The following is a 19,848-nucleotide window of genomic DNA, read 5'->3' on the forward strand; positions in this document are numbered from 1 at the left end:
CCCTGTGGTATTCTAGCCCAGCACCACATTAATCCCATCTGATGATCTGTCCAACACCTATTTAATGCAAGTGGATAATTCCAAACTGCATTTCTTATTGTAGCAGCTTCCCAAAACTATCCCTGTTATAATTGTCAGCTTTACAGCAATGACATGACTTGTTTGATACTGAATATTTCTGGTAGGGAATATAAATCTTTTGGTGAATTGATATTTCTCAATCAGCAAGCCCTTATCCCTCTGTGAGGTGAAAGCCCAAGGCCAAGAGCTCATGTGTAAATACTCTTGAGGAAAAACAGTGAGGTGAGGACAGAAGTTTCCTGATGGATGTTGCTGCTTCATAAAGCAGATAAACATTTCTGAGACAGCACGGTGGATTTTGTGGTTACTGCTGCAGCTACTGCCTGTGATGGGCTGCATGTAAAAGCCCTTGAGATGTTTCACAGGGTATAGATAAGAAAAATACCTGTTCTTGAGTGACAGATGGTGTTTGGGTGGAGAATGCCCCCCTGTCATGAGGGCAGTGCTTGGCATTGGGAACTCACCTGGAATAGTTCACCCCTGAGTCAAACCAGTGTCTGGTTAGTGCTAAAAGCAGTGGCATCTTGTTCCCAAATCGTTATTGCCTCCAGTGTGTACTTAAAAATTTGCATGGTTTTCCTCTCTGGCTTTTCCAATAGCAAAGGGCATTCAGGGTTTTGTTATTGGGATGGTTTTATGGGATAGTCCTTGGTCTCCTGTGAGTCTGCAAATAAATCGTCCTCTTACACCATCAAAGGCACTTACAGCATCCACAAGCTGCTTATTGCTTTAATCTCTGCGTGGATTTAGAAGCCAAATGGCAAAGATGGATGGGAGCAGCACAACATGTTAATGCTGCTCTGAAAGTCTCTTACAGGCTTGGCTTGTGCCTGTGTGAGATGGATGCACCAGATAAAACTGAAATGAAAACCAAGGGTGTTTCTCACCTCTGAAGGAATACAGAATAACTCTTTGGGGTGTTCCCAATTTGCATAGCTGCTCCCAGTTTTAAACAGGAATGTTTTGCCCCTGAACTGCTTGAGGAGGAGAAGCTGTGTCAGAATTGTGAGTTTTTCACAGATTTTTAGGCTCTTCTTGGTGCAGACAGGTTTTCTGTTGGCCACAATGGGAGTTGGGTATCCAGTGGATTTTGAAAACCCCACTGGCCCCTGTTGAATACTCAGTGCCCATGAGCTTTTGTTACAGCACTGCCCAGGAATGCAGAGCTTTGTGGTTCCATTGTGTTGTTATATCTATTTTATAGCCCTGGGGGTGGCTCATTTTATGCATTCACAAAAAATGTTAAAATGGAAACGTGGTCAGCTGAGAAATTGATTCTCAGACTGAACTTTTATGGGACATTTTTATGTGTGTGACTGCCAGGCAGGGTGGGATCCATGGAGCTGATGGACCTCAGGGGGCAGTGGTGGGAGGGATGCCTTGAGTGTGGTTGTGTGGATTGTGTGGAAGGTGCTTCCAGGTGGAGCTGCCAGGCAGGGTCAGGCTGTGTGGGGACACTGGGAAAGGAAATCCAACCTTGTACACCCAAGTTAAACTTTCTCAGCAGCTGCTGAGGGCTTGCACTGGGGTCAGGACCTCGGTGTCCTCAGCATTTTACAAATGCAGCAGCCTGAGACTTCAAAACCCTGCAAGGAGGCGTATTTTGGCAGAGGAACAGAGCTCGTTTGTTTAAAATCTGAGAAGACCATACAGGCTAAGCAGACCATCCAGAAAAGGAGAGCAGCAATGGAGGCATCTGAGTACAAAATCCCTTTCACAAAGGGAGAATGGGCAGTGCAGGCAGGGAATGAACCCTGTGCTGCTCCAGTGCCTGGTCCTGGCACCCCAGTGCAGTGAACCCACACTGCCCATGGCCCAGTGGGGTGCACTCCAGACCAGGAGCTCTCATGCATCATTTTTCCTAAGGACAAAGCACTCCACCTCTGTGCAGAGAAGCAGGGAGGAAATCTAGAGCCAAGGGTCAAGCTGCAGATGATTTTTAAGGAAGGGAAAGATACCCACTCAGAGCTTTTTTTAATTCAGGTGTTTTGCAATGACCCCCCTGCAGTCACTTGAAGAACTCATGACATGTCCTCTGTTTCTATTTCAGGCCAAGAACATCCGAACAGCCTGAGGCACAAATACAACTTTATAGCAGATGTGGTGGAGAAGATTGCTCCTGCTGTGGTTCACATTGAATTATTTCGCAAGTAAACAAGATGCCCAATCTTGATTTTTTTTTTTTTTTTTTTTTTTTTTTTAATTCTTGGAAACAGCTGCCAGCATGACAAAAATGTTGATTGATGATATGAAATAGCAGAGAGGTTTTCAGCCAATAAATATTTGTCATGCTTAAGAATTAAGGATAATTTAAGAGTCATGGATAGAAAAAATTAGTTCAACTAATGGATGTGCTTTATCTTCTTCATGAGAGTAACAGCAGATATCTTAAAACATTCAAACTCACCAAGCTCCTTTTGGCTATGTGTTATTTGAAATGAATGATTTGTGACCTTTCAGCTTTTTTTGCAGCAATAAATGTTTTATTTCCCTTGTTTTTCAGACTTCCTTTTTCCAAGAGGGAGGTTCCTGTGGCCAGTGGCTCGGGGTTCATTGTCTCTGAAGATGGGCTGATAGTGACCAACGCCCATGTGGTCACCAACAAGAACAGGGTGAAGGTGGAGCTGAAGAATGGGGAGACTTATGAAGCCAAAATTAAAGATGTTGATGAAAAATCTGACATTGCACTAATCAAAATAGATTCTCAGGTGAGTGGTTAAAGCAAGGCACATTTTATTCCTCTAATTTTACATCCTCCTTTCCAAAAACTGGTGCAATTTTTCAGGCTTGAAGGGAAAAGCAAGCTGTTTACTGGGCTGGGTTGTTGAGAATATGTGAACTAGGTGGATAGATGTTTTTAAAGCCAGGTTTGTGGGTGGCAGTGGTTAATTTTGTCACTTCTCAGTGCAGTGAAAGTATTACATAGCACTTTTTAATGCATCCTCAAAATAAAAAAAACAACATCCCAGTTTGCTGACTGGTTTGCACACACTTTGTCTGATATAACTCTGTCTCAGAAAATAAATGGGGATGTTTTGCTTGTGCTACTCTGTCTTGAGGGCCTATATTGAAGTCACAAATGGCTTTTAGAGGATGCATTTGTCCCTTGCTGATGTAGGTACTAAAATGGAAAATATCTTGGGGGGCATCTTGAACACAGAAATTAAAGCCAGCTTGGAAAGATGCTCTTACACTGCAAGTGGTTTTCTGAGCAGCTTCCCATCTATGATCTTCCTCCATATCAAATGTTCCCCTGTCAGTGTAATTGTGCCTCCTGCCACAGCAGCAAAGCTGTCAGGAGGTTCTGCACACAAGCAAGTGGAATATGGGGAGGAAATGGAGATGCAGGGTGCTGAACGTGGCTGTTTGGGGTGCTGCTCATGTTGGCTCCCCTCCTTTGGTCTGTCAGTTAATGACCTCCAAGCTGAAGGGGCAGGAATGCTTCATTTGAAACACATGGCTCAGAAATGTGTAGATCTTTAGTTCAGACCTATTCCCCAGTGTGGTCAGAAGTGTTTGTGCCAGAGTTCATGACTAAGTCAGGCGCCTGAAGCAGAACTCTTGGATGACCCGAGGTACAAACTGCTCCTGCTGCTCCCCTGCCACCTTTATCATTTAAAAGTTATTTTCTTTTTAAAAAGCTTCTGAACAGCAACCAGGAAGAAAAACCAAACAGCACCAACAATGTTTTCGCTGTGTTGTTTTTTCTCTGTTTTCATGGTGTCGCTTATTTTCTCATTTTTGTCTTCAAATAAACAAAAGCAGTAAGAAGCAAAGGGAAAGGTTCCCCCCAAGCATGAGCACTGGCAGCATTAGGATGAGCAGGAGGGACAGGGCAGCTGGAAAATTGCTTTAAAATTGGAAGCACAACGTGGTAGGGAGGGCAGACATGGTGAGAAGGAGAAAACTTGGAGCAGCTGGAAGCTGAACTTCAGAGAAGAGAGGTGGCAGCCAGAGAGGAGACACTGAACTGATCTGATGCATCAGTCTGGGGATTAGGAAAGGAGCAGATGTGGGCTTGAATGGTATTTGGCACCCTGAGGAAATGGCTCCTGCTGCCCTGGGAAGCAGCTTGGAAAACAGAGAATGCATCCAGATGAGCTTGTGGTGGGAACCAGGGCTGGAATTGGTCTGACCTGCCCTTGGAATCCCCTTATCAGCTGTACAACCCAGTGCCTGGGGTGGTGCTCTCCTCCTGGCCTCCCCCACTGCAGCTCAGCATGATTTTGAGAAAACTGGGGGAAAATTTATTGGGATGGGAGACCCAGATATTTCCAGCCAGCTCTGGTAACACAGCACTGGGAAATCCCAGTCCAAGGTGAGGCCTGAGGCAGCTCTGTTCACAGGTGTAACTTTGCACTTGAGAATTAAAAACAACATTTTATGTGTTCACAAAAAGAGTTAAAATGGAAACATGGTCAGCTGAGAAATTAGTTCTCAGACTGAACTTTTATGGGATATTTTATTTATCCTTTCAAGTTCAGTGTTTGAGCTTTCCTTTTTGTACTTCTGTACTTACAGTCATTCAGATGCATAAAAGACTTTTTAAAATCACAGGGGAAATATTTTGCTGAATTAGAAATGTATTTGCTGGCTAGAGAAATAACCAAAATAGTACAAATGACCCCTTAAAAATCTGGATATGGCATGAAAACCATCCTTAAGAATTTTTTTGAAGAGATGAAGTTCGTAAATTGGAATAAATTATTTGAAGGTGACATCAAAGATGCAGGAGGGTTTTTGGGGGTTTTTTTTGTGTGGCATGTTAAGGCAGGATCTGAAGGGTGAAGAATGCTCTGTGGTTAGGAACAGAGCTGGGCTTGAAGTGTGGCACCAGGCTGTCAGCTGCTGTTCCTAAAGCTGCTCAGGTTTTGCAGCAGCCTGGATGCTGTTTTCCTCTAAGGTGTGAACATCTGGTCAAAAGCATTACTAGAACTAATTTGGCTTTGCTGAGTGCAATAGGAAATGAAGGAGGGTGGTAAAATCTGGGCACCAGCAAGGATGAACCGTTTCCCTGATTAAATTCTTCTCTGTGGAAAAACATCTTGCAGTCAATGAGGAACAGAAACCCTGGAGCAGTTGTTCCAGTCCTAAAATGTTCTTGTTTTTACAGTCTATAAAAGAGAGCAACAGTGTTTCTCCTGTCTGTGGTGACACAGAGAGTTTGCTGGAGTGTTGAAAGTAGGAAGTAAGATTGGAATCAGTGTGGTAGCCATGAATCCAATCTAAACATCCTCCCAAATGCAAGGAGGAGACCACAGCACTAGAAAGGAACAGTGCAGTTGCAGACAATTTGGATATGAACTTGCAGAATTTATAAGACTTCCCTAGAAAAATCTGGATTTTGGCAGCACAGGCAGGGACTGGTGAAATCAATAAATCTGTCGCATGTGGCACGTGTGACACTGCAGCGAGTGTGAAACCCATCAAAACTATTGCACAACACCCCAAAGGCAGCAGATGCTCTTTTGCTGGCAGAGCTGGACTGTGGGATTCATCTCAAGGCAAATAACTACCTTGTTAAATCAGAATGTGTGATACAGCTGCTGGGAAACAAACACCAGCAGGAGGGGAGGAAATCTCAGGGTGGTTTAATGGACAATGTCAGGGTTAACAGGGGCAGAATTCTAAAACAGCCCAACTCAAATGGAAACTGGGAGGCTGAAGTGGAGGAAGGTAGAGGTGGCTTCTGCCTGGAGACCCCTTTCAGCCCTGGAAATGGAGCTCTGTCCTCAAAAATGATGTCTGTGGTTTGGCACTGGAGGGAGGAGCACGGTGAGTGGTTTTATTTTGAGGTGTTCCTTCTTTCTACGTGCTTAAAAACCAGCCATGAGACACTGACTCTGAAATCACACATGGAACACAGGCCAGCTCCTGAAGATTTTTGTTCCTCACTGTGGCCAGTTCCTGGCTCTTTATCCCAGACAGGATTTGGCATCTGCATGGTGCAGCAGCAGTGGGGTTGTGACCCATCTCTAATTTGTGGTGGCATTTCAACCCTTCAGCTGAAACCTTCAGCTTAAGGTTTCTCCTGCATCTTATTAATAAACAGTTTACCACTTTTATATCAACAAGACCTTCTGCCCTCGTTTCCCTGGTGGTTTCCTGAGGCAATGAGTGTCTGTATCTTTGTGGTCAGAGGGGATTTGCTATTTTCCCCCAGTGTGTACAAACTGGAGGAGGCAGGAAAGCAAACTTCCCTGTTTATCCATCAATATTTTAATAGCCCACATTTTGAAAAAACAAACTACTTGGATACCAGATGTAAGTGGCTTTTCTAAAATGCTCTTTCACTTTGAAATCTGTGGCTGGGTAATACATTGCTTCCTCTGGAGAGCCTGAGGAAGCTCACACACATATTGCTTCCAGAAGCCTTCAGGACCCATAGAAATGAAATAACTTGTAAAAAGCTTGGATCTTAACTCCTGTTTATTCATCAATTTAGTCAGCAGTGGTTTCCTGCCATCTTCAGCTTCTAGTAGCCCTCACTGTGGGGACAATGTGCTGGTCCAGCTTCCCATGCAGCAAAACACTCACATCTCCAGGGTGGATCTGCCAGCACCAGCATTATTTTAATTGCTATTTTTATTTTATTTAATTGTAATTTAATTTGTATTTTATTTTTAAGGGAGAACAGCAGTATCTTGCCAGGCAATTGAAAACCTGGTGGTGTATCAAAACAACACTTCATCCTTTTCTCTTTTTTTTTCTGCAAGCTTCCCATGCTCCATATTTAGATAAGGAGACTCAGTTTTGCTTTTCCAACTATAGATGAAATACTTTTGGAGACTTGTAATGTGTTCAGCCTGGGTTTTTTGTTTTCTTTGGCTCTCTGTCAAGCAGTTTCTAGGTTGTAGATGATATTATATATTTTTATATGCTCGTGACTGATGTTTTTATTTTGCCATAACGTGTTCTGAAAGTTGAATAGTTTCATTAGTCAGAACAGAAATGCAATTCCCAGGACAGTTACATGTTTTGCCAGAGTTACAGTTACAGCTGAATTAGTGCTCCATACCAGCATCTGTGCCTTTCCCACCTAAAAATAAAAAGCATGAAGGAGATCTGTAGCTGGTTAACACAAATTGAACTCAGAACTTTTGTCTCCTCTTCATCCATTTATTGAACTGCAAAGTGCTTCCTGCAAATTCCTGACTTTCCATCCACAAATGAAGGGGATTACAGAACAGAGGAGGGATTTACTTGCTTTCTGTGCCAGCACAGAGACACATTCACTTATTTCATGGATGAAAAGGTTCAAACCAAAACACCTCCTGCTTATGGCTGGCTGTCTCTTGGTTTCCATTTCTCTGTGGCAGTGGCTGTGTCTGCTGGTGGTTTTGTGCTTCCTCCTCTTTTAGTTTTGGAGCTGTTTTGTTCAGATTTCACTTATTTTACCTGACCTAAGCTATGCTGTTAAAGGACACCAGGTGAACATCTGTGCTGGCCCTGCTGGGGCTGCCCCTTGGATCCTGTGTCCAGTTCTGAGTCCTTCATGACAAGAGGGGCATTGATGGGCTGGAGTGGGTCCAGGGAAGGGAATGGAGCTGGGAAAGGGGCTCAGCCTGGAGAAAAGGAGGCTCAGGGGGAAATTCTGGCTCTGCACAAATCCCTGACAGGAGGGGACAGCTGGGGGGGATTTGGGATCTGGGAACAGGGACAGGAGCAGAGGGAACAGCCTCAGGCTGGGCAGGGGAGGCTCAGGGTGGATATTGGGATAAATTTCTTCATAGAAAGGCAAAGTTGAAATCCCCATCTCTGGAGGGATTTAAAAGCCATGTGGATGTAGCACTTGGGGACATGGTTTAGTGGTTGACCTTGATAATTTCAGAGATCTTTTCCAACCTAAGTGATTCCATGTTTCTCTGAGTCCTTCTGGCTGTTGATGCTGATCTTTACCTCTCCTTGTGCCACAATAGCTGTGTCCTATTGTTGGATGGAACCATTTCTTGTGGTGGTGTGCAGCCCTCCATGTCGTGGGAGTTGTGTTTACCCAGGGTTTGAGTCAAATCCATATATAAAAAATGTCTGAAACCCTTTGGGATGGGAAAGGCTTAAAATATTAACCCTAATTAATGGCTCCTTCTCTGGCTGGGTGTAAACAGTGAGTCATGTGCCACTTAGGGGTTTGCATGTTTAGTCCTATTTCTGTGTGCTTGCAGAATGCCTGCCTGCAGATTTGTTTTATGGAGTAAACACGGATCCAGCAGAGCCCCAAGGCTTCATCAAAGGAAGAGTTAAAAAAGACAGGGGTAGAAAAGATATATGTTGCCCAAGGGCATGCAGTGAGTCACTGAGAGAGCTGGGTTTGGGTGCTGGGTGTTCCTGGCTCCCTGCTGGATGTGCTGCAAGGCATGGTCCTTTGCCTGGCACTTTGAATTAACTGCTGTGGCACAGCTGTAGTTAAAGCAGCAGAATCACGAGTTGGAGTGGTGCTTATGTCACCCTGAGGGCCACCAGACATTATGTAAAAATTGAAGAATGCACATGTATTAAGTGTAGTTATTAAGAGCCCTAAACTCACACTCAGTTTACCAAGATTCATTAATTTCCTTGGGATGAGCCAGTGGAAGGGTGTGAGGGCACAGAGAAGGTGTTCTGACAGCACAGTGCCTGCCTGGCACTGCCAGGCTCCTCTTGGGGGCTGCAGAAGGATGTTTTCCAACTCCATCACAAGATTTTGATAGGTTTTGTACTGGTTTCATTTCAAAACCACGTGTACAATGTAAATAAATACTTGAGTTAGTTTTGTATTTTTTTTATAATGGAAATTTTAATACTGAGCGTGGCAATGTTTTAGAGAGAACCTCTCACATTTAAAGCCATGACAGCTTATATATTCATCATAACCAACTGTTCATGGCATTGTTTAGTAGGGGCACTAATGCATTTCCATGCAGTGCTGTCAGTGTGTCAGTTCTGCCCCACACAGAATAGTCACAAGGAATACAGGACATGTTTTCATAATATGTGCAGGAAAAGGAGGTTTGTGCAATGGATTTTTGTTTCTAGCAAGGGAAAGGTTAGCCAGACTTTCCAGAAGGCATGTTGAATCACAGGGGTGACCTGCAGCCAATCCATAGAGCATCAGGGTTTGAACTGAAGCCTGGCTAGTGTAGGCACAGCCCTGAAAACTCAGCACAATCAGAACTGTATTAGTCACAGAACATTCCTGTACTTTCTCTCTGCTGCCAGATGCAATTTTGGCTTTGTGACTGTTGTTACAACTCTGGAACTCTGTATAAATCTTTTAACTTTGTACACCAGTGTTTTTTTGGTTTTTTTTTTCCCTGTTAATGAAATATAAGAAGTATTCTGTTTTCTTTTGCATGTCTATTTTTCATTTGCTGATAAATGTCCTCTTTCTATGCAAACTATCCCTGTTCAGTGCACTAGGATACAAACACTTTTTGTCTTCTGTGTGTGTTTTTTTTTTTTCTTTTTGTTTTTTTTTTTTTTAAAGAAGTGCCAAAAAAAGATGCTGTTTTTGAGCAATGACAGCTTGCAAACACGTGCTACGTAAGCTCAAGAGCATCTGGTCAGAGGAGGAAGGGCCAGGGTGCTCCCTGTATCCAAACAATCCCCATATGGGGCTGTTTGTGCTGCACACAGCACAGCTCATCACAACTGCCTGTCCTGGCACCAGGGACTGCCCTGGGATGCTGCTGCTGCTTCTCTGCCATGGGGAAACCAGGCAGAGCTGCTGAGCTGAGCCACAGCTGTGGCACTGATAAGGGCTGCATTTTATCATTATTATTATTAATTAGTAGGGCATTGCTGGTTGTGAGAACTTTCCTCTGAAATGTAGACATGGAAATGCTTTCTCCTTTCTCTGCTGCTTATTCTGTTGCCCTTCCAGCTCACAAGTTGGTTTAATTATTTTCTTGCTGTCTGGAGACTGGAAGATAAGTTTCTCTGGGAGCTGGCAATGAATTTTATTGAAACAATCTGCTCATCTGAGTAAAACTTCCCTGGTGGGATTGTAACAAAGCTGGATAAAGGATACACAAGGCCAGTCTTGTTAAACATTAAAACTATAACTTGTGTATTTGCACCAGCATATAGTGATAACTGATGCCACTATTTTTTGCCTTCTACTTTGCTAGTAGGATATTTGAAATAAACTGTAGGTGAAGAATACAAAGTGGTGGGAATTTGGGTTAGTTTATAATACTGACTTTTTGTCCCTATGCATGACTTATTGAGTCAGTCTTTCAAACTGCTCATAACAAAACCCCTTAGGAGACAGCAACAGGTTTCCAAATTAAACATGCAATATTTTCTCTTTTTGCCAAAACTTAGAATTTTGAACTAGGTCAAGCTTGGAGGAAAGCTAGGTTCAAGTTAGCATTGCCAAGCAAAAGATAAATACCTCCAGAATTCTGTTTTGATTTTTGGGTTCAGTAACCTAATCCTCCAAATCCCTAAGTCTAAACCTGTATTTATATGTGTCCAGGTTCATTGATGCTATTAGAAATAGTCTAGTGGCATGATTAAATACATGGTTAAATTACCTGGGGAGGGTCAGGATCATTTTGACAACAGATAAAACAAAAATATTTCAAAACATGTCACGTTACTGTAAGTGTGGAGATTGACTTTTAAAAGTGTGAAGAAAGGGAGAAATGGCACTCAAAGGTTATTGTGCAGGCAGGTGATGAATCCAAACAAAAGTATTTATTTGAAGTATGATCTGTTTCAGAACACCCTTGATTCATTGGCAAGAGTGTGTGGATCCAACCTTCCCTCCCTTTTTTTTAATTTTTAATTGCTGTACAACTTAGTGTTTGCTGAATTTTAAGAATGTTTTAATGGGAATATTTTCAACTATGTGATATTTAATATGTTTAGAGATAAGATCTTGAAAGGAAAATATAATGATATCCTCTACTGTCATAACAGAAAAATCACATCAGGTCTTTAAATCCTAACATCTTCAGAGGAAGACATCACTGCATGTAGGAGGCAATATAATTATTTAGAAGAGATACTTCATTTAAAGAAAGTAAGATATGAAGCATTAGCTGGTGTCTTGTGAGACTATAAAATGCTTTTAACTGTACACATGCATGTTCAAAACTCTTGGGCTGTTGCTTTCATGATTCTTTAGTGTTCACTCTCAAACAATATCATATTTTTACTTCAGCAGCTGTTGGCTAATTATTTCAAGAAGTGTTGGAAGTGCCTCATTTCTAGTATCATCAGATGTTTGCTTTGTACAGCAGAGCATAAATATTCCTTTGGTCTTTTAATCGTTCTTGGTTTAATGGGTACCTGTTGTGGAAAAATTCTCCAGTGTAAAGAGCCCACACTGTAGTGCAGAAACTCACTGGGATGTTTCTGTACCAACCCACACAAAACACTCAAAGAAAGCAGAACAAGCACACCCCCTGAGGGATGAAAGCCTCTCTTTCTCTACCCTGTGAATGCATTCATCCCTCTGTAACATTTGTTCTGCCAGCGGAGCTGCCTCTTAACATCTGAATTTCCTTTTTCGTTCTATTTTTACTCGCAGGGTAAATTGCCAGTCCTTCTGCTGGGTCAGTCTGCAGACCTGAGGCCAGGGGAGTTTGTGGTGGCCATTGGGAGCCCCTTTTCCCTGCAGAACACGGTGACCACGGGCATTGTGAGCACCACGCAGCGCGGGGGGAAGGAGCTGGGGCTGCGCAACTCGGACATGGACTACATCCAGACTGATGCCATCATCAATGTAGGTCCCCCTGCTGCTGCCCAGCCCTGCTTTTCCCTGACAGCCCTGGGAGCTCTGCACCACTCCATCAGTGCTTGGTCTCAGTCTCTTCTGCCTTCACTCAGAGCCAGGATTAGCAAATACACCAATCAAATGTTTTTTCTCGTGTTCGGGCTTGGTTGTTTGTTAAATCCTGTCACAAGTACAGAGCCTTCAGCAGCAATTCTAGCTACCAGCTAAAAGTGAGCAAAATGGAGATCCAGCTGCTACAAGGTCTCTTACAGCCAAACAGTCCAATAGAGAATTAACACCTATATTATTTATACTTTTAACCTAATAACCCATGACCCTCATTGTGGAACTAACTGTCCAACCAGAAACTACTACCTAAAACCATGAAGAAGAAGATGAACACTGCCCAAAATCTTCCATATGGTCCCATACCTATTACTACACTATAAATACCTCAAGTTTAAAACCCTTCACCATGTGAAAGCACACACTTCTATTTCACTACACACCTGTGATTTCAACTCCATCACTCAAATTTAGAATCCTTCTCCAAGGCCTCAGTCAAATGCAATGATCTCCAGGGTGTCTCCAGCATAGAATGCTCAAAAACCCCAGGTTTTTGGGATCCAGCAGATCCTCTGAAAATTCCTCCTGTGACACCCTTCTTAGGAGCAGGGAGCATTTCTCTCAGTGTAAATCTGGACATCTGCACCACAGCAGCAGGTTGTTAGTTTAAAAACCCCCAAGGAACCACACCAGGCACAATATCTGCCTTCACTTCAAAACCCTCCAGATTGCAAGGGAGGAGGCAATATGCTCTGGCAAATAAACAGCTTTTCAAAATCCATCTTGTTTTCTGAAAAAGAAGCCAAGCTTAGTTTAAGGATTCAAGTTTGTTTCTGAATAAAGGCGAAACAATAGTTTTTGTGCTTCAAATCTTGGCCTCATAAGAAATCTTCACTAACAGCTCCCAGAGCTGTCCTAAAATCTTCTCAGTTTCTAGTGTGGCACTAAGAAAACAAAGGAAAACCTTGGCTTTCTTAACTTACTCTGGCAGAAGAAGAAAATTTAAGTATTTGCAAAGCTCAGCACAAATGGATGATGTTAAAGTGAATTTTATGGGTTTGGCTGTAAAAGACTGTTCTATTGCATGTGTTTAATAGACAATAGAAACAGTACTACAGAACTATTTCAAGAATTTCTTTTATATTTTGCTTGCAACAAATTAAGAGGTAAATATTAAAACCTGTTCTTAACTTATGTTTATTTTCAGTATGGGAACTCTGGAGGACCCCTGGTAAATCTGGTAAGAGTTTCTCTCAGTTTGTTTAGTGTCAAGCTTTCTACTTTTTAATTTAAAAAATAACAAAATACCCCACCCAAACCAAGAAAAAAAGCAAACTCTCCCCACCAGATATGTGTTTGGGAGCTTTTGATGTCTGGCTGACTACACAAAATTCACATGGTTCTTACTAATCAGTTGTCTGTGTTTATTTTGGCTAAGGGCTACATTTGGATTTCAATATTTAGGATGTTTATGGTTTGCATAGTTTCAAACAAGTGTAATGTTTTGGGTTTTTGGTTTTTTTTGCTCAAGCCTTGTAAAAAGGGAAAAACACATTTTACAGTGAGGTGCTTGCCCTTGCTGTTTATCCTGCAGCTGGCAATTCTTTTCTTTTTTACACTGAAACTCAGCTAAATATTTCTAAAATGTATCTACCCTTTCATTTTGAATCACACCCAAAAAATCCACATGTTTTTAGGATATTAGTGTTTATTAGCTAATATTGCAGAATGAACAGGTTGCAAAACTGTGTGAGAGCTCTCAGGTCTCCTGGGGATGTGGAGTTGAGTCCTCAGGAGGCACAACACAGACTGAAACTCAGAACTACTCAGAGTTTCTGCCTTGGAGGAGATTTGGCAATTTTTTTCCACCCAATTCACAGCACACATTCAGTCACACTTAACCTTCACTTTGAAAAAACCTGTACTTAGACAGTTTTTATCTGGGATGAACCAGAGAAAGAAACTGCTGAGGTTTTAAAAGACATGACATCACAGATATTTCATCCAAAGCTCTTGGAGTTATGTTGCCAGGAAAACTTTTGATTTTGGCAAACTGTATGTTTCTTTATGTTATTATGTAATAGTGGCTCAGGAGGAGTTGGTGCCATGCTTTATGTGATGCTGGCTGAAATGAACCAGATTAGCTGCAGAATGTGTTGCTCATTTGCTGCAAGCAGAATTGCCCAGTTTTGATCTCTTCTGCAGCAAAATGAATAATCACATTGATTTTCCAAATTTCCTAAGTAGTGTTTTATTAATAGACTCAAAAAATCGCACTTAAAACTTCTAGAAAATTATAGACCAGCTACAAAGTGTGAATTTATCTTAGTGACTGCTTGGAAGAAATGATCCATTTCTCTTTGAGGTGTTCCATATTTGCTGATAATTGCCTTTTTTATTTCTCCAGGATGGTGAAGTCATTGGCATTAACACATTAAAAGTTACAGCAGGCATCTCGTTTGCTATCCCATCTGATAAAATAAAGAAGTTCCTCACTGAATCCCATGACAGACAAGCTAAAGGTAATGTGCTTCACTGCTTTGAAAGGGGAAATCATGAAAATAACCTGGTCTAGGGTGGCATCACTGCCCATGGCAGGGGGCTGGAAATAGGTGACATTTAAGATCCTTTCCAACCCAAACCATTCTGTGATTCTGTGAAAAGAGTGATAAACCAGCCACCCAACAGCCTGAGAGGCTCTTTTGGTCAAGGCAACTGATCACAACCCATTTTCCTTTTTGTAGGAAAAGCTGTAACCAAAAAGAAATACATTGGCATACGAATGATGTCCCTAACCCCCAGGTAAGTACCCCAGGTGTTCCTCACCTTTCTGGAGCATTCTCTGCATGCCTTTGGATCAAGCTGAGATGTGCAGCAGCTCCCAGGAGGTCTGAGCCAGCACCCTGTGTCTGTGCTGGTGACAACTCCCAGCCAGTCCTTGCCACCTTCTCCTCTGCGTCTGCCACGTGGTGGGACTCTCCTATGAGCTAGTTCTTAAACAACTCCTGCCTTTTTCTTCTCCTTAATGCTTCAGAAGAGAGTAGCTAGTGGCTGTGACTTTGTCCTGGGGTTATATCTGTGTTGTTGTATGTTTTCATGGTTTACGTCAGCTACGTGCTTATTTCCATTTCTATAAAATTATTTTCATTAAACAATTCACTTAATGTCAAATGAAGCTTTTGTGTGGACTTGCTTATTCATGCTCAGACTATGAGACTCATGAGCAGGTAATGCCATGTCCTGTAAAAATAACAGAAGTTTTCCCCTTGTGCAGGATCCACAGGTAGAACAAAGCACTGAAACACTTGGGGTTGGGGTTTTGTAGGTTCAGGATTGCAGGAGGTGATTCTGTCCCTCTAATCTGCTCTGGGGAGATCCCACCTGGAGTTTGCATCCAGCTCTGGGGGCCCCAGCACAGGAAGGTCATGGAGCTGCAAGCCCCAAGGGTGACCAGAGGGATTGAGCACCTCTCCCATGAGGAAGAACTGAGAGAATTGGGATGGTTCAGCCTGGAAAGGAGCAGCTTTGGGCTTCACCTGATTGTGACCTTCCAGTACCTGAAGGGAGCCTGCAAGGAAGATGGAGAAGGGACCTGGAGTGACAGGACGAGGGGGAATGGCTTCAAACTGACAGAGAGTGGGTTTAGATGAGATATTAGGAAAAAAATCTTCCCTGTGAGGGTGGCAGGCCCTGGCACAGTGTGAGCAGGGAAGCTGTGGCTTCCCTGCAAATGCCCAAGGTCAGGTTAGGCACTGGGGCTTGGAGCAGCCTGGGACAGTGGGAGGTGTCCTTGCCATGGAAGGGGGGACTGGATGGGGTTTAAGCTCCCTTCCAACCCAAACCATTCTGTGTTTCTATGATCTGCTAGTTCTAAAGCTTTGAAATGTTTTAATTCTGATTGTCTGTATCTGTTGAAACTATTGTCTTTACCAGAAATGGACATTCAAAAGCTGCATACATGCAAAAAGTGTAATAATTCCTTTAATACACATCTAAGGGTTAAAATGAATGCTGAAGTGACATTACCAATGTGTGTAAAACATCTCAGCTCATGGTTATTAAGTGACTTCAGTAAAATGCGTGGGGGGGTTTTTTCCTGTCTTGACAAAATATTTTTTTTGCTATTTCTTCATTTTTCAGCAAAGCTAGAGAGCTGAAGGATCGCCATAAAGACTTCCCTGATGTTGTCTCTGGGGCCTATGTCATTGAAGTTATTCCAGAAACACCAGCTGAAGCGTAGGTTGAAGTACTTTTTTCTCAAAACCACTGCCACTGACTTAAGGGGGTAACGATTGGAGACTTTTCCCTGCTTAACTGGCTTTCTTCATTATGCTAAATTAACAAGCTTGTGACCATCTGATTGCTATTAGGTTGTCTGCTGGAAATGGGTTTGTGGTTTCAGCCTGGTCCCTGATGGGCAATATTGTAACTCTATCAGGGTATTGCAGCCCTGTCAGCCTTCCAGGCCCAAAGGCAGGGATTCAGGGGGTGTGAAAACTCCTTTTTCGTTTTTCTCAGCAACTGCTTCCAAGGCATGTGTTGTACCAATGCCAGTGCTGAATAAAGACTTTTGTTCCTGCACACTCCCCATGGTCACTCTACAGGAGAGTGAGTGAGAAGCTTTGGGTCCACCTTGGAAGAAATGTCCAGCTCAGCTCTGGCCAAACCCACCAGCTCCCCTGGCACACCCTGGGGCTGAAACCCTCTCTTGGCAGCAGGCACTCTTCCATGGGAGAGCTTTGTCAGCAGTCACATTACTGGAAGGGCTTTTGGGTTTGGACAACTGATTTTTTTTCTTCCTGTTAGTCAGTATTTGCTCAGACACTGCCCTGCTGGTTGGTGCCATGTCTGGCTGAAGCCTGGCAGCTGGGCTGTGGTCACTGGCACTGGTCTGGCTGCCTTTTGCTGGAGACACTTTCCTCTCAGGGTTTGCTTGATAGGAAACTGCTCAGTAATCCAGGGAAGGAAATGGGAAACCTTATTCATTTTCTGAAATTTAAGAGAGGAGTAAATCTTTGTGGCAACAGAGAGGCTTATGTGGCACCAAAGGCATGTAGGCAGAAGGCTGCTTGGGGCAGGCATACGTTACCTCAGGAAGACTGCAGGGGTGATTGGATGGTGTATTTTTGGCAGTTTGGGTGTGAGATAAATATTGATAGCTGTCCAGTGTGCTCTCTGAACCACTGCTGTGCTTGTGGATGATCCTTGCAGGCAGAGCACTGGTGAGTGTCTGTAATGTGGAGGAATGTGTAGGAATGATTTGCTGCTTCAGCGTGGAGCTGGAATTGCTACCTTGGTGTTCAGGTTCAGCCTGGAGCTGCAGAAAAACCATTTTAGAGGAGTGTGAGCAATAGCAGAGAGTGGGAGAAGGAGTTTGGAGAGACTTTGTGAGGCAATGCAACCTTCTAGTGTGAAGGGAGACCCAAATCAAGGTGCTCCATCCAAAGCCTGGCCTGGCAGATGAAATGCAGCCCATGTTGGCTCTGCCCCCCACTCCCAGTCCCCTTTCCCAGGGTTTTCCTCCTTCTGCTGATCCCTCCAGCACAGAGATGTGCTGGTGGGGCACTGGAGCACAGCTGGGGTGATCCATCCTGGCTGTGAGTCACATGTGGAGGCTGCATGAAAACCCATGCAATGACTTCCTCCAGGAACATGTTTTGAGCCATGCCTTCTGTAGGTGACCAGATTTGATGCAAACGTTGGCCAAGAGCATCCTGCTTGCAGGAGACACTCGTGTCAGGCGCCTTCTGTGGGTGGAAGAGGCCGATGAGTGGTCTGTGGTTTTGTGAAGGATTATGCTTGTGAAGGGTTGAATCATGTCTGATCTGTCTTGGTTCATTTTTCCATAACTTGGAGCCAGCTCGTTGTGCAAGACTGGGCAAGATGTTGTGGTCTGTGGCATCCCTCACCAGCCATTTCTGGGTGCTGGCAGCAGCTCCAGCCTGGGGAGAGACACAGCCCTGGGTCTGCCCCATCTTGCTTTGAGTCTGGAAGGTTCTGATTTTGAGGTCAGAAAAAGGGATTTTGGCTGCTATGGGCAGCAGAGGAGGGACACACTTGATTTTTGATGACCAGACTAGCTACATGTATTACTCTGCTCAGGTTTAAAACATGAAGGGTGGGTGAAGTGGCTGCTCTGTAAGGAGAACAGGGACTGAAATTCCTTGTTAGCACACAGTGCCACTCAGGCTGCTTCTCTATGTATTCAGGAACAAAAGCTTGGGAAATGTCCCCTCTAAAGCGAATCTGCTTTGTTGTTATTATTTTGCAAGACAGATTCAACACCTAGGATCTTTATTGCAGAATTAACTGCTATTTGCAATAGCAAATTCCTTTGAAGACAGTCCATCCATCAGATCCTGAGGTTTCTGCCCTTTATTGTAATCTTCACTGCTTCATAAATCCTGATAGCTTTTCTCATTCCTGCCACGTCTGCACAGCTGCTGCCGGGTGGGAAATACGAAATAACGCGGCGATCTTTTATTTTCCTCCCTAAAAATAAAACTGCAATTCTTCTAACACATTGCTGCTTTGTGTTTTCAGTGGTGGCCTGAAGGACAACGATGTGATTATAAGCATCAATGGACAGTCGATAAGCTCAGCCAGTGATGTCAGTGACATTATTAAAAAGGACAGTACGTTGCACATGGTTGTGCGCAGGGGCAACGAAGATGTTATGTTAACAGTAGTTCCCGAAGAAATCGATCCCTAACCAGAAACATGAGCTGGATTTCATGTTTTCTTTTAACAGCAATGGACTGCTTGTATTCTCTCTGTGCTGGTACAGGAAACGTTAGACTTCTGACCAACATTCTGCTTGTTCAGTGGATTAGTATTGGCCAACAGAATAACTTCTACTAGGTTTAAGGTGCAAAATCAGTGTAATTTCACATACTCCAGATGATAATTTTTTTTCCTTCTGTATTATGTATGCAATGTATTCTTTACTGGCTTTTACATCCCCCGCTTAACGGATCAATGTTTGCTGCCCTGTGTTGAGTAGATTTCCCGTCATTTCCGCTGAGACTTCAACAAAACAAAACCCACGCACACAATGTGTGTTGTGGCATTCAGGTATTTATAGGTTAGCTGTGTTTTAACTGGAAATGCCATTGTAAAGGAGTAGTCAGCTCAAAAGGAAACACAATTGGGAAATAAAGTTTGGTTTATAAACACAAAAGGAATCCCAACCCAAATAACCTCCAGAGGATCCCGTGCAGGACTTTAATACTATGATATTTTCCTAGTGTTATTAAAAGAATTCAACAGTACTTCTTGTGAGTGATTCATTTTGCTTCCCCTTGTGGAGTGGTTTTCTTTAAATGGCACAGCTGTTTGTTCTGGTGGTCTCCTTTTAATCATCATTTAATCACATGGCTTATTTTCAGTATGTGCCTTGAATTTGTGCTTTTGTGCATCAGTTCTCCTCAGCAAGGCTGGGTTGAATTTGTCACATTGCCTGTGTCTTCCAGATGTTAATCCATTTTCCTTACTGTTTTAATTGCAATGCTGGAATCTGTTCACCCACTCTAGAAATTGCCATATGGTAGATCACAGTTCCCACACCATTTTGGTTCAGATATTAGGATGTCTGTAACCATTTAGACCTGGCTTTAAGCTCTTTGAAACAGGCCTGGTTTATCCAAATCCAGAGTGCTGGTGTGTGCATGGACCTGGTTTTGACTGGGGTATTTAGCATTCCTCTAACAGGCATCAATCTTTATATATATGTTTGTTGATACCCTTGAAGTTTGGAGGTGGTGAGTGGGTTTGTCTTGCTGTGAAGGAGAACAATCAACTACACTTAATTACAAGGTAATTACTCATTGGGTAAACAATAGGCTAAGCAGCCTTCTCTTTCCTCTGTCAAAACATGTATTTCAGAGAATAAATCCAAGGGCTGTAGACAAGTTTTAGTGATTGTCATTCCTAAACAGGCTCTTTTAGAAAAAGAATATTTTAGTAAACCTCTCCAGCTGGGTAGCTGGCAGTTCATAATT

General features: G+C 43.1%; 1 protein-coding gene across 1 annotated transcript in view; it reads left to right on the plus strand.

Moving 5' to 3' along the window:
• HTRA1 (HtrA serine peptidase 1) overlaps positions 1 to 19,119 on the plus strand; it is a 31,700-nt gene extending 12,581 nt beyond the window's left edge. The window contains exons 2-9 of the mRNA XM_079312255.1: positions 2,132 to 2,231; positions 2,585 to 2,789; positions 11,597 to 11,791; positions 13,056 to 13,088; positions 14,256 to 14,370; positions 14,593 to 14,650; positions 15,989 to 16,084; positions 18,392 to 19,119. Of these exons, the coding sequence (XP_079168381.1) occupies positions 2,132 to 2,231; positions 2,585 to 2,789; positions 11,597 to 11,791; positions 13,056 to 13,088; positions 14,256 to 14,370; positions 14,593 to 14,650; positions 15,989 to 16,084; positions 18,392 to 18,560 (971 nt within the window). The 3' untranslated portion in view covers positions 18,561 to 19,119. The remainder of the gene's footprint in view (positions 1 to 2,131; positions 2,232 to 2,584; positions 2,790 to 11,596; positions 11,792 to 13,055; positions 13,089 to 14,255; positions 14,371 to 14,592; positions 14,651 to 15,988; positions 16,085 to 18,391) is intronic.
• The last annotated feature ends 729 nt before the right edge of the window (positions 19,120 to 19,848 follow it).

Source organism: Erithacus rubecula (genome assembly GCF_903797595.1).
Source record: "Erithacus rubecula genome assembly, chromosome: 9".
In the NCBI taxonomy this organism is placed as follows: Eukaryota; Metazoa; Chordata; class Aves; order Passeriformes; family Muscicapidae; genus Erithacus; species Erithacus rubecula.